Source organism: Mustela nigripes, chromosome 4, assembly GCF_022355385.1.
Source record: "Mustela nigripes isolate SB6536 chromosome 4, MUSNIG.SB6536, whole genome shotgun sequence".
Lineage (NCBI taxonomy): Eukaryota > Metazoa > Chordata > Mammalia > Carnivora > Mustelidae > Mustela > Mustela nigripes.
In genome coordinates this window covers 185,911,630-185,924,127 of record NC_081560.1, presented here as the reverse complement: position 1 = coordinate 185,924,127, position 12,498 = coordinate 185,911,630, and the positions used below count along the sequence as shown (strand labels likewise).

Genomic DNA, 12,498 nt, shown 5'->3' with positions numbered 1-12,498 from the left:
AAATTATTTCATGGCTCATATTCCATTTGAAAAGATGTGATAGGTGTTATTTGCCTGCCACAGATTTGGGGACTAGTTGTCATGTTTATGTGCCCAGCAGTCTGACAGTGGAGGTGTTTGGTCATGCGTGCTTCTTGGCGAAGCTGGGTAAATTACAGAAATTCAACAGCACAGAAAAGTTTGATTTTCCAGACTGTAAGAAATAAGTGAGTGGGCAAATATCATCCTGGCCCAAGGTCCTACACTTTGGGGTCCAGTATGGAGGATAGAATGAGGGTCGATAGTTAAGGAAAACATATGGTCCAGGCTGTTCTGGCACCTGAACTTCTAGATTTGATTTTAGTAGTATCTATATTTTGCTTTTAAATTCCAACGCAAGCAGTATTTTGATTACAAAATTCATGTATGAATTCTTGGGATGTAAGAATTAGAATAGACCATAAAGATACTCTGACAGAACGCCTTCATTTCTCAGATGATGAAACTGGCCCAGAGGGATTTGATAATTTGTCTTACATCACACAACTTCCTGAGCTGCCAGTACAAGAATACTTTCTATTTTGCATTGCCACTTTTCAGGTTGTTTGTTACCTCTGAGTCTGAGGCTTACTTGTTCTAGCTTGAAGAGAGGAGAGATGGACAATAGGTGGTTTTTCTTTAACTTAGAGCTGCCCATGTGGAGTGTTTGCTATGAATTGTAATTGTTGCAGTGAGTTACTGTTACAACTAATGCTTTTGGTTTCTCAGCAAGAAGCTACTGTTGAAAACTGAATGGGTATAGCATTCCTTCTTTTCTGTGGACAAACAGCAAGTTAAAACATTATTTGAAATTGTTACTTTGCAATAATTTAGACTTAGGAAAAGTTGCAAAAGTAGGACAAAGATTTTCCATGTTTTCCAACCAACTTTCTTTTATTTTATTTTATTTATTTATTTGACAGAGAGAGATCACAAGTAGGTAGAGAGGCAGGCAGAGAGAGAGAGAGAGGGAAGCAGGCTCCCCGCTGAGCAGAGAGCCCGATGTGGGACTCGATCCCAGGACCCTGAGATCATGACCTGAGCTGAAGGCAGCCGCTTAACCCACTGAGCCACCCAGGCGCCCCCCAACCAACTTTCTTAAACGTTAATATTTTGCATGTGCTTTATTGTTCTCTCTTTCCACGCAAAGACATACAGACGTGCACAGTGTTTATCGTGAACCCTTTAAAAGTTAATGATACAATGCCCTTTGCCTCCAAATACTTCAAATATTTACTAAAAACAGGGCACAGCCACACTGTAATTATCAAAGTCAGGAATGTAGAATTGACATTTCCTGATTACCTAATGTACAGACATTCAATTTGATCACTTTTCCTACTAATGTCCTTGATAATACAAGTATTTTTCTGGTCTAGAACCCAATCCAAATTACATTGTGTGTAATTGCCACTTCTCTTTCCTCACCTCTCATCTGAAACAGCTGCTGTTTTTTTCTCATCCTTCATGACCTTGACACTTCGGAAGAGTACTGCTAGGTGTTTGTACGACATCCCTCGGTTTGACCCTGTCTGACGTTTCCTTAGGATTAGATTCCAGTTAACGCATTTGTGGCAGGAAGACCGCGCAGGTGCTGTGGTGTCCGCTGCCTACTTGAAGAAATAAGACACTGTTTTTCTCAGAGGCTGTGTGTGTCCCTTCCCCATGCTCTACCCTCTTTCCTCCACAGAGTAACTTGTATTAATCATTTCTTGCTTTTCTTTATAGCTTTACCATGTGTTTTGGTTAAAAACGCTGTTATTTTAGTTAGCCAGTTTTTCACTATTAAATGAACATATTGTGTTCTTCTGAGACCAGCTTGTCTTGCACAGGTGTTACTGACAGTCAGACATAATAGTGACGCTCTAACTTGGGGCTCACCTGGGGGCCTTCCAAAACCCACTTGCTGCCCCCCAACTACCTGTCTCAGTTTTTAATCCAATAGGTGTGGAGAGGAGGGCTCGCCAGGGTTACAGACCCACGGGTGATGCTGATGGTGGTGGTCTGGAAACCATGGATAAGCCTGATGCTTTGCAGCTGGGCTTCCTTTGTTTTTCCTTTTTATGGCATCCCATTGTGTGAATATAGTTTATATATCCGTTCGCTTGGGGATGGGCCCTTGGGTTGCTTCCAGGGTTTGGCTATTCCAACAGTGCTGTGATGAGCATTTGGGTTGTCGTTTCTTTTTTTTAAGTGGGCTCCATGCTCAGCCTTGAGCCCAAAGCCAGGCTCAAGCTCACAACCCTGAGATCAAGATCCGAGCTGAAATTAAGACTGGGATGCTTAACCAACAGAGCTGCCTGGGTGCCCCATGATGAGCACTTTTGTAGAAGTCTCCTGTTGAATCTTTTCAAGAGTTTTTAAACAATGGAATAAAAAAAAATCAGTATTTCACTTCTAAAAACATACAAAAAGATACGGGGAGGTACTTGAAGACTGTAAAGTGTGCTTCTCAACATGCGTTTGCCTACTAGTTTTAGCATCCTTAGATCATTCTTTGACATGATTACGCTGGGGGTAACCAGACTGGTGATTTTCCTAATTCTGACGTTCCTTTTACATTTAATATTTGGAATTCTTCTGAAAAACCAAACTTCCTCTTTGTTATTTACCTGTTCATTTATTTCAATGTGGGCTCATGCATTCTTTCTTTATTCTACGGATTATAATCCATTACTAAACCCATTTGTTTTGTTGCTCAGATTGTCCCTGATGTGGCCTGTGGGCACCCGTTCAGGATGATTCTGTGTCCCTCCGACGTGTCCCGTGGTTCCTGAGCTCGTCTTTGCTCTTTCCCCGTAAGACCTTAGAGGCTCTACCTGTGTCTCTGTTCCAGTCTTAGAAACAGCCATTTTTCTCAAGGAGCCCTGGTTCCTTTTAGTGGAGAATTGTACTTAGAAACCAAAATGGGGACACGAAGTGGCATTGCCATTGGCTTGTCATTGCTTCCAGGCCTTGTCAGCTAACATAGCAGGGAAGTAAATATTGGGGGGAGGGGTGCGGCTACCCCCACCAGCCGCCTCCGACTCTGCTTCTCTGTCTCTGGCTCCTTCTGTTTCTCTCTCTTATGTATTTCTCTCTCTCTCTCTCTTTTTCTCTCTGTATATATATATATGTTTGTTTGTTTGTTTTTATTTTTCTGTCTGTGTCTTAAAAACCACAAATTCATGCTGATGCCTCTGGTTCCAGTTCCACACCACAGGGTTCATTCTTTGTGGCCGATTCCCATGTGTAACTCCCTTCTCTAACTGGGGGAAACCTGCCACTCATTATTCACAGTGGCTTGACTTGTTCAGTCTTAGAATATATGCTCATCATGTAGTTTCAGAATTGCTAACCCACGCTTTTGGTTAAAAAAAAAACAAAAAACATGTTCCCTGAGTTTTCTTTTAGAACTTGTGATCTTTTAGGGCAAGAATTATCATACATTTATAATATTTTATAACTGGCAGTGCTTTCTCCTGTCATCTTTGACTTCTCAACCATTTTCACAAATAATGCTTGTTTTCTGTTAGTTGGGAAGTCAGTATGTATCAACAGGGTGGCAGAAATCAAAATAGTCCTCAAATGATGGGAAAATGGGCCAGTTCTAAACTGATTTAAATATTGGGAGTGTTAGTTGTTTTCTCAATTCTGGAAACAACCTGGTTATTTTTTACAGAGCTTCCAGGACTGTCTTGTTCCTCAGAGTTCAAGCCTTTCAAACAAAAGTTCATCTTTAGACCCAAGCCTGCTAAAGAGGACCACAGACATTTCATAGGATCCTAAAAATTTAATCTCTCTTGGGTCCAGCTGGCATTTTGCGCCTGCCCTGGGGAAAATAGGACAACCTTTCATATATTTATAGAGGCTTTTACTATGGCCTTTTGGGGGGGCAGCTTTATTAAAAAAAAAAAAAAGCCTGAAAGAGAATGAAATATTTTTAGAGCTGTCTGTTTTATTTGCTTCTCCTTCTCTAGCTTTTGTCTGGAAATTTTCCAGGAGACAAGTGGGTTAGGGAGGTGGCTAAGTGCACTGCACTTGAGATCGCACCTAAAGTAAGAAGCTGTACGGTTTAGAACATCTGCACCCCGTTAACTGAGTAAAGTGCCGACCATGTTTCCTGCTGCTAGATTCTACCTTATTCACTTCGTGTCAGTACATACAAATTAAGATAGCCAGGGCCGTGGGGCATGAAATTCAGAAGGGGCCCCACTCCTCCGTAATGTAGCCTGACCTAGGACTTCACCTGGGGTGGCCTCAGGAGCGTGCTCAGGCACAGGCACTTTGCAGGGTGTTTTTGTGGGGAGTCAGACCTTTGGGTGAATTGGGTCTTGAAAGTTCCTTTCAACCTTTGGATTCCATGATTCTGGCACTGGAATAAGAGTGAGAGTCCAGAGCCTCGGCACGGGGCTGCAGCCCCCATGGTTCTAGAAAGCAGAAGAGGAACCAGGCTGGCACGGACAGAGGAGTGATGGAAAACGAGGGCTGGGGGACTTTGGGACTCGGACGTGCCAACAGGCGTAGCCTCGTGTCTCACGGATGACTTTGTCTCGCTTCGCTTGTGCACCTGTCCACTCAGTGAGCTGAGACCGTCGGTGGTGGCGGTGCACGGACAGGGAGTTCTACACGGATGTAACTCACGTGGCTGTCCTCTGGCCCCAGGGGCAGCCGAGGGCCTGCACACGGACCCCGCCCCCACGACCGCTCCCCCCGATCCCGGCCCCCCCCCCCCCCCCCGAGAGCCCCGGGCCCCCGCGCTCTCAGGCCCAGCCCCCGGCCTCTGGGCCTGTTGCCCGGAGAATGGAGCACCTTTGCTTCACTTTGAATTCGTACAACGTGTAGAACTCTAGCCCCTAATTAAAGTTGATGAAGCCTTGATAGAGGTCAGATTCGGGTTCCTCAGAGGACTCCTCTTACCGCCTGTCATGCCGCAGGTGGGCCGGCGTCCTGGTGATCCGCTGTCCGGCAGCAGATAAGGGCCGGGCCGGCACGGTCTCGCTGTGCACTCTCACACTGATTGCCTTGCACACCCCGGAGGCAGCCGAGCTGGGCTTTGGGACAGCAGAGTAGCGTGCTGCAGGCTTTAACACACTTGGCACTACACACAGTCCAGGAAATGGCATTTAAAAAATGGGTTGAGGGAGGGGCGCCTGGGTGGCTCAGTCAGTTAAGTGTCTGCCTTTGGCCCAGGTCATGACCTCAGGGTCTTGGGATCGAGTCCCGTGAGACTCGCTGCTCAGCGAAGAGCCGCTTCTCCCCCTCCTTCCGCCTGGCCCCGACTCATGCTCACTCGTTCACTCTCTCAAATAAATAAATCATTTTTTAAAAAAAAGAAAAAAATGGGTCGAAAGAGTTTGAAGCAATTGTAAGGTGAGTTCCAAATGAAAATATTTGCAGTTGTGATTTCTAGGAGGGAGAGTTTCTAGACCAAACGTACAAATTCAGGGTTGTCTGTTGCCTAGACTCCCAGATAAAATGTCAGTAGGTTTATTTTTCTCCTGTGTCAAAAGAGCAGTTTCTGCTCTTCCCTAAGCAGCCCGAGGTGACCTCTGAAAATGGTTCACTGTCCGCTTGACCCAGAAAACCCTACGAAATCGTGCAAATCAAGAGGTTCAAATCTTTGCTTTCACTTGAAGAACACACATGAAGCTGCCCAGGCCGTCAAGGGTATGCAGATCTGATAAGCCACCAGGTTTCTGAAGGACGTCACTTTGTAGGAGCGGTGGTCCTTGCAGAGGTGGGAGTTGGTCGGTGCGCCCAGGCCAGACAGTGAGGCTGTGCACAGGGTTAGGACCCCAGAAGAGTGTTGAATTTTTTACTGCATGTGCTTAAAAATGCAGAGTCATGCTGAACATAAGGGTTGAAATGTCAGTTCTCTGGTTGTTGAGCGCATTCAGGCAAACAGAGCCCCCCTGAGATGCAGGGCTCATGGTCGTGTCAACCCACAGATGAGCTCTCCCTGCCCCACTGAGCGATCCTGCCCAAAGACGACTGGACTGTCCCTAAACCAGAAGAGGAGGTTGCACAGAAAAAAAAGCTATCCCTGAGGAAACTGAAGAAACAAAAACTTATGGCCTGGGAGTAAATTCTACTGAGAATCAATGAAAAATAAAAAATAATAAGCTGTTTCCTATTTTGGTCACCAGATTGTACAACTTTCGCTAAGTTTTGTTTTGTTTTAAGATTTTATTTATTTTTTTTTTGACACAGAGCACAAGCAGAGGGAGCAGGAGAGGAAGAAGCAGCCTCCCTGCTGAGCAGGGAGCCTAATGCAGGGCTCTATCCCAGGACCCTGGGATCATGACCTAAACCTAAGGCAGATGCTTAACCTACTGAGCCACCCAGGTGCCCTATTGCTAAGTTCTGAAGTGTTGTTTCAGGCACAAAATGGCTTAGAATTCAGTGTATCTCTCTGGGAAGAGTAAAGCCAAACGAATTAGAAAAAGTTGTAGGTATTTAAGCTCTCCAGGTTCTTGTAGTACCAACTTATAATACGTTCTGGATGCCAGGGGGCAGGGGACCATCTTCTAGGAGAAACTGTGGAGGGCAGAACGAATTCTCAAAAAGGCGCTTAACTCTTTGGCGAGAGGCTAAGGTATATTGGGACAAAGAAAAAGCTGCTCCCAGAGGAGACTCAGAATCAGGACACAAAAGGCCACGGTGTTTATGTTTGGCACCGAGAATGCGGGCATGCCCTGTGACACTGTAATCCTGGTCCCTGGAAATGACCAAATGTCCACATTTCTAGAAGTTGCTGAATCATGCTTTTTCCAGCTGATACTTTGCGTTTGTTAGGGTATCACACTTGACAATGGGCCTGAGCTGGCTTCGAGTGATTCGGGAGGTGCATAAAGCCGGAGGAACTGTACTGAGCGGGACGGATGAGTTCGTATTTCTTTTCTCGTGGCGTGTGCGTCGCTCACTGCTGCCGTCCGTGGGTAGCTGTTTCCGCAGGGCGGTGCGTCCCGGCCAGCCAGAGCCGCACTCAGGGGGCTCTCTGCGGGAATGCGCTGCGGCCTGTGCTCCGCTCGTCATTGGCTGTGTCAGCAGACATCCCCCCTTAAGCACCGCAGGCGCGTGGCCAGTCTTTCCCCGGTTACTTTAACAGATAGAATTTAGAAGAGCTCTTCCCACTTCTGAAGTAAATTTTTTTGCCTCGTAAGTGAAGTAATTTGCTCAGTTGGGGAAGGGGGCCAATGAGGACTACTGGATTATCACATTTATTGCGCTGCCAGGCCTATCTGATATTTACGCCCTTATAAATGCGGTGTAATAATCTAATCGTGCAGCATTTGTTTCTATGAGTAGATAGAAGAAAAGAAATGCAGGCCAAATCCCAATCAGTAGCTTGGGAACGTGGCCCGCAATTGTTTGAATCCCGTAGCATTCCAGTCTTCAAAAGCCAGCCGTCCTGGATCGCAGGACAAAGACTGCGGAATATTCTCCGGTGCTGTAGGCCAACTGGGTGCCCTGATTTCAGCAGCAGCTCTACGTCTGTAAAGCGGTGCGGTGCTCATCACGGTGTTGTGTCCACACCGCTGTTAGGCTGGAAAGTGCGATTAGAAATGTTGGCGGCTGAGTCTCGAGACACCCGTTGCCACCTTCTATGAGGATGCTCAGAAGCGCCTGGACACCTGCCGCGTGGCGGGCATCACGCTGGATGCGCGGCCGGAGGGTTTGGACCGGTTCAGGCTGGGCTGCCTCTGGCAGTAGGACTTGGGCAAGGCACTCATGGAGAGTGTGGCCAACGTGCCTTCCAGAGATTTCCTCTGGCTCTGAAATCCCGTGACTCCTCTGCCCGCCTCCTCCCTCCCGCCTGCTTGTCAGCTGCTCTCAGGCTCGCTGCCCCGGGCCTGCTCCCTGCACAGACCGGCCTGACACCTTCCTCACCGCCAGAGGCTTTCCAAGGTCGTCTCTCTCCCCTCCTAGCGCCTCACTCCCCACAACAGCACCTTCTGCTGTTTAGCTTCATTCATTTAATTTTATTTTCCAATTTTCTATTCTTGATGGTGATACCGTGGCCCTACTATTAGTTAGAAATCGTAGAATCTTTGTTTCTTCTTAGGCATCTTACTCTGCTAGTGAGGACTGCCCATGCTGCCTTTGCAGTTAATGTCCCTTGGTTTTATTACTTCTAAGTTCGGAGTCCAAGCTTTTCCCGTTTCTTCCTTTATTATTATGATATCCTTAACCTTCCATCCACCCAAGTATTTATTATCCCCATTATGTGTCAGGTCCTCTGTTACGTATTGGGGAAACTATGAACCATACACATCCAGCGTAAGGACTCCCCAGTCTAGTGGGGAGACAAAAATTCAAACAAATCATTTAATTTAATGTATTTATTTTTATTTCATTTTATTTTTATTCATTTGAGAGAGATACAGAGACAGAGATGGAGAGAGAAAGCACAAGCAGGGGGCGAGGCAGAGGGAGGGGGAGAAGCAGACTCCCCACCGAGCTGGGAGCCCGACATGGGGCTCCATCCCAGACCTGGAGATCATGACCTGAGCTGAAGGCAGAGGCGTCGCTTAACCATCTGAGCCACCCAGGCGCCCCTAATGTATTTATTTTTATTTGAGAATCAGAGTGTGAGAGAGAGCATGAGCACGGTGGGCGGCAGAGGGAGAAGCAGACTCCCCACTGAGCAGGGAACCTGACTCGGGGCTTGATCCCAAGAGTCCGGGGTCATGACCTGAGCCAAAGGCAGATGCTTAACCTCCTGAGCCACCCAGGTGCCCCTCAAACAAACAGTTTTAATATAGTTTTCACAAGAATGATATTTAAAATCTCAGCTAGACACCTAGAGAGTGGATCCTGATATGAAGGGAATCAGGTTAAAAAGGAAGGGTTTGGCAGGAATTAAAAAATTAGTTGCTAGGAAATGAGGGAGGCAGCAAATTTTATGTGAAAAAATACAGGATTGTAGGGGCGCCTGTGTGGCTGGGTGGGTTGGGCCTCTTCCTTCGGCTCAGGTCATGGTCTCAGGGTCCTGGGATCGAGCCCCGCATCGGGCTCTCTGCTCAGCGGGGAGCCTGCTTCCTCCTCTCTCTCTGCCTGCCTCTCCGCCTAGTTGTGATTTCTCTCTGTCAAATAGATAAAATATTAAAAAAAAAATACAGGATTGTATACTCTAATATTGTATATTATTAGATATATACAATATATATAATAGTATATAGTATTAGAGTATATTCTAATATTAAATACTCAAAATATTTTTGAAAAGTATAAGGAATTTGTTCATCCATCAAATATCTATTGAGTAAAATTGCTTGAGATTATTTGGTGACTGAAATGGGTCTCTGGTCTCCCAGAGCTCCTAGTCTAACCGGGTGGGCGGACCCCAGGAACAGACCAGCAGCTGCAGGAAGGGTGATTCGTGTATGGCCACTGGCTAGTGCCCTGTGGGATCGCAGTAAGCCTTGTGGAGCAAATGTCCCAGGAGCTTAGACTTGAAGGGTGACTCATCCCCTCTACCTCTTTTACAGAGAAGAGAAACTCTTTGTGATTTACAAATAACAAAGTAGTTGGGGCACGTGGCTGGCTCAGTTAGAAGAGCATGCAATTCTTGATCTCGGGGCCGTGAGTTCGAGCCCCACGTTGGGTGAAGAGATTACTAAACAAACAAACAAAAAACGAACTAGTAGCAAGCCAGGCTACTGGAGGTCTGGACTTTGGTCCCTGGAGTGCCTTGTCGTTTCCTGCTGTGCCCTGATTCCACATTTCCTGGGTGCAGTACCCTAAACCTTCATCTTTCACAGAACAAAGTGGGTGCTGAATAAATTAATTACTGATTAGTTTTCAACCTGTTAACAAGGCTGACACCTGTCTTAAAATGAAGGAGCTACATTTGCACTATTAATCATTAGGGATTAGCATTTATAGCAGTAATGTTTTGGAGTTACGATTTCTGGTTGTGTTTATTCTTCAAATTACAGTGAGGATTAAAATCTAAGAGTTCTATGATGGGTTTACTAAATAGCAAATCTCTAATTAAACATGTTAAAACTTTTAAGTACCTTAGATCTATTTAAAAACCCTCTTGGGATGATTTATTTTAAAGACACATGTAACAGAGCATGGCTTACTGACACTGCCAGAACCTAGGGTTACAGCATACAGATGAAACAAGTACTTTCCACTCCCTCATTCTTGCACAAATAAACTTAACAAAGCCAATTGCTCTATAGTACATTTTCAGTAAAAGGATTTTTTAATATAAATGATTCAACAGCAGCCTTGGAATTGACTCTTTCCAAATATGGATGGATTGGTTGACTAGCTCAGTGAGCCTATTTTATATTGTGTTTAGATGATGAATACCGATGCGTTTTAGCTTCTGTTACCAGGGAAGTAAGTAGGCTTATCCAGTTATTTTGTTACAATCCTTTGGATTTAAATGTGCATGCTTTAATTTGGAGTCACTATGTTTCATTGAGAGGCTATTTAATATTTACATTGCTTAAAACATAGTAGTTGATACCAGAAGCCATATTTAGTTTTGGTTCTTACTTAAATTCAACTTAGTTAACATACAGCTCAACCAGAAGCAATATTTTTGATGGCGCTTTCTTGTAACCAGGAAGAAAATAACGGTCTGTAAATAAATTAGTTTTTTCAGAAACACAGCTGAGGTTAAAAATATTTTTTTAATTTTGCTTTTATTTTTATCTGCTTTTTTTTTAATCTGGAGGAAGTTCAACTTTCACAGTCCCTGCTAACTCTTAAACTTTTTTTTTTTTTTAAGATTTTATTTATTTGTTTCTCACAGAGAAAGAGCGCAAGATGGGGGAGAGGCAGGCAGAGGGAAAGTAGGCTCCTGAGCAAGGAGCCAGATGCGGGACTCAATCCTAGGACGCTGGAATCATGACTTGAGCCGAAGGCAGACACTTAATGACTGAGCCACCCAGGTGTCCCCCTTAAACTTTTTAATAGGAATGACTCTGTGTGTAACACAGACTGCTCTGAGTTTCACTGAGTGAGAGATAGTGCAGCCCACTGGTGATATCACTGGTGGAGGAAAGATTTATAAGATGAACCCTTGTCTTTTGGTGGTTCTCTCCAAGGAAGCTGATCCTGTCTCATTCTTCCCCTGAAAGGTTCCTCAGTGGTGTGCCGAGTACTGCCTCTCCATCCACTACCAGCACGGGGGCGTGGTGTGCACACAGGTGCACAAGCCCACGGCGGTGCAGCTCGCCCTGCGCGTGGCAGACGAGATGGATGTGAACATCGGCCATGAAGTTGGCTACGTGATCCCCTTTGAAAACTGCTGCACCAGCGAAACCATCCTGAGGTGGGTTTGGGGGCTTGGGTCTGCTGTGCTTGAAGACGTTCAGCTTGTGTTCTATGATCGCACAAGAGCGTATTCTGGTGTTCTACGTCTTATAATGTGTCCTAGTGACTGGTCGCTTCGTCACCAGCCAAATGTGCGCTGGTGGTTTTCCTACACTGGCATCACCAGGAGTTTCTTCTTTAAACTTTTTCCGTGTCTCCCCATAATCCTCATGGAAAAATGACGACTTGTTAGGTTGGGCCCAAAGGCCATCAAGTTTGTGCTTCTCGAGCTTCTCCTCATGATGGGTCCATACAAGTTATGTGTGCGGCTGCCAAGTTGATACATGCATGTGGTTCTCCTGTGCCCTGTGCCCTCTGCTTGGAATGCCGATGCCTCTTCTGGACATGGCTGATTCCTTCTAGGCGTGTAAGACCCCATGCGAGGCTCACCTACTCCAGGAAGGCTTCCCTCACCCTCCTATGCTGTGCGTTAGAAATCACTCCACCGGGCCTCTTTAAAACTTGGCACCAACCTCCATCATGGCAGGTTCGATCAGTGTTTGTCTAACTCTGCTTTTCAGAGTCTTACAGGTTCCCAGGATCCTTCTCAATAACTACCACAGGTTGAGGGAAAAGGGCATCTTTTCTATCTCTGTTCTTAGCTTCACTGTGAGATGTCCTTTGCACAGAGGGTTCTAAGAGTTTAACATGCAGAGGCGAAGAGAAAAGAGAAACGTAATTTGAAAAAAGCAATGCTCTGGGCCAGTGATTCTCAGGAGGTTTTATATCATAGCTCACCTAGGAAATGGAATTATCTAACAGCACCTCAAAGAAATGGTCAAAGCTGCTTGGCCATCCCAAGGACTTTAGCTGCCCCAGGCACTACCTGACCACTCACTCAAGGGTTGAGGAGACAAGTGTCTTGGGAACAGTATGTCTGCACATCTGTAATTCCTTTGTGTGACACACCACTGGGGAACCTCTGCTCTAGTGTAACATGGTTGGTATATATGGTGTGCTGTGATAAGGTGTGGTATGTGGTGTGATATGGTGTGGTATGGTGTGTGATGTGGTGTGGTGTGTGTGGTGTTGTATGGGGTGATGTGGTGTGATGTGGTATGGTGTGGTATGGTATAGTATGGTGTGTGGTGTGGTTTGGTATGGTATGGTATGGTATGAGGTGGTGTGGTTTGGTGTGGTATGGTGTGGTGTGGGGTGGTG

At 45.8% G+C, this 12,498-nt stretch overlaps 1 protein-coding gene across 2 annotated transcripts in view; it reads left to right on the top strand.

The window, feature by feature from the left end:
• Positions 1 to 12,498, top strand: part of DHX32 (DEAH-box helicase 32 (putative)) — a 56,202-nt gene that overhangs the window by 19,752 nt on the left and 23,952 nt on the right. For both annotated transcript variants that reach the window (XM_059398789.1, XM_059398788.1), the window contains exon 3: positions 11,103 to 11,296. In XM_059398789.1, coding sequence (XP_059254772.1) covers positions 11,103 to 11,296 — 194 coding nt within the window. The remainder of the gene's footprint in view (positions 1 to 11,102; positions 11,297 to 12,498) is intronic.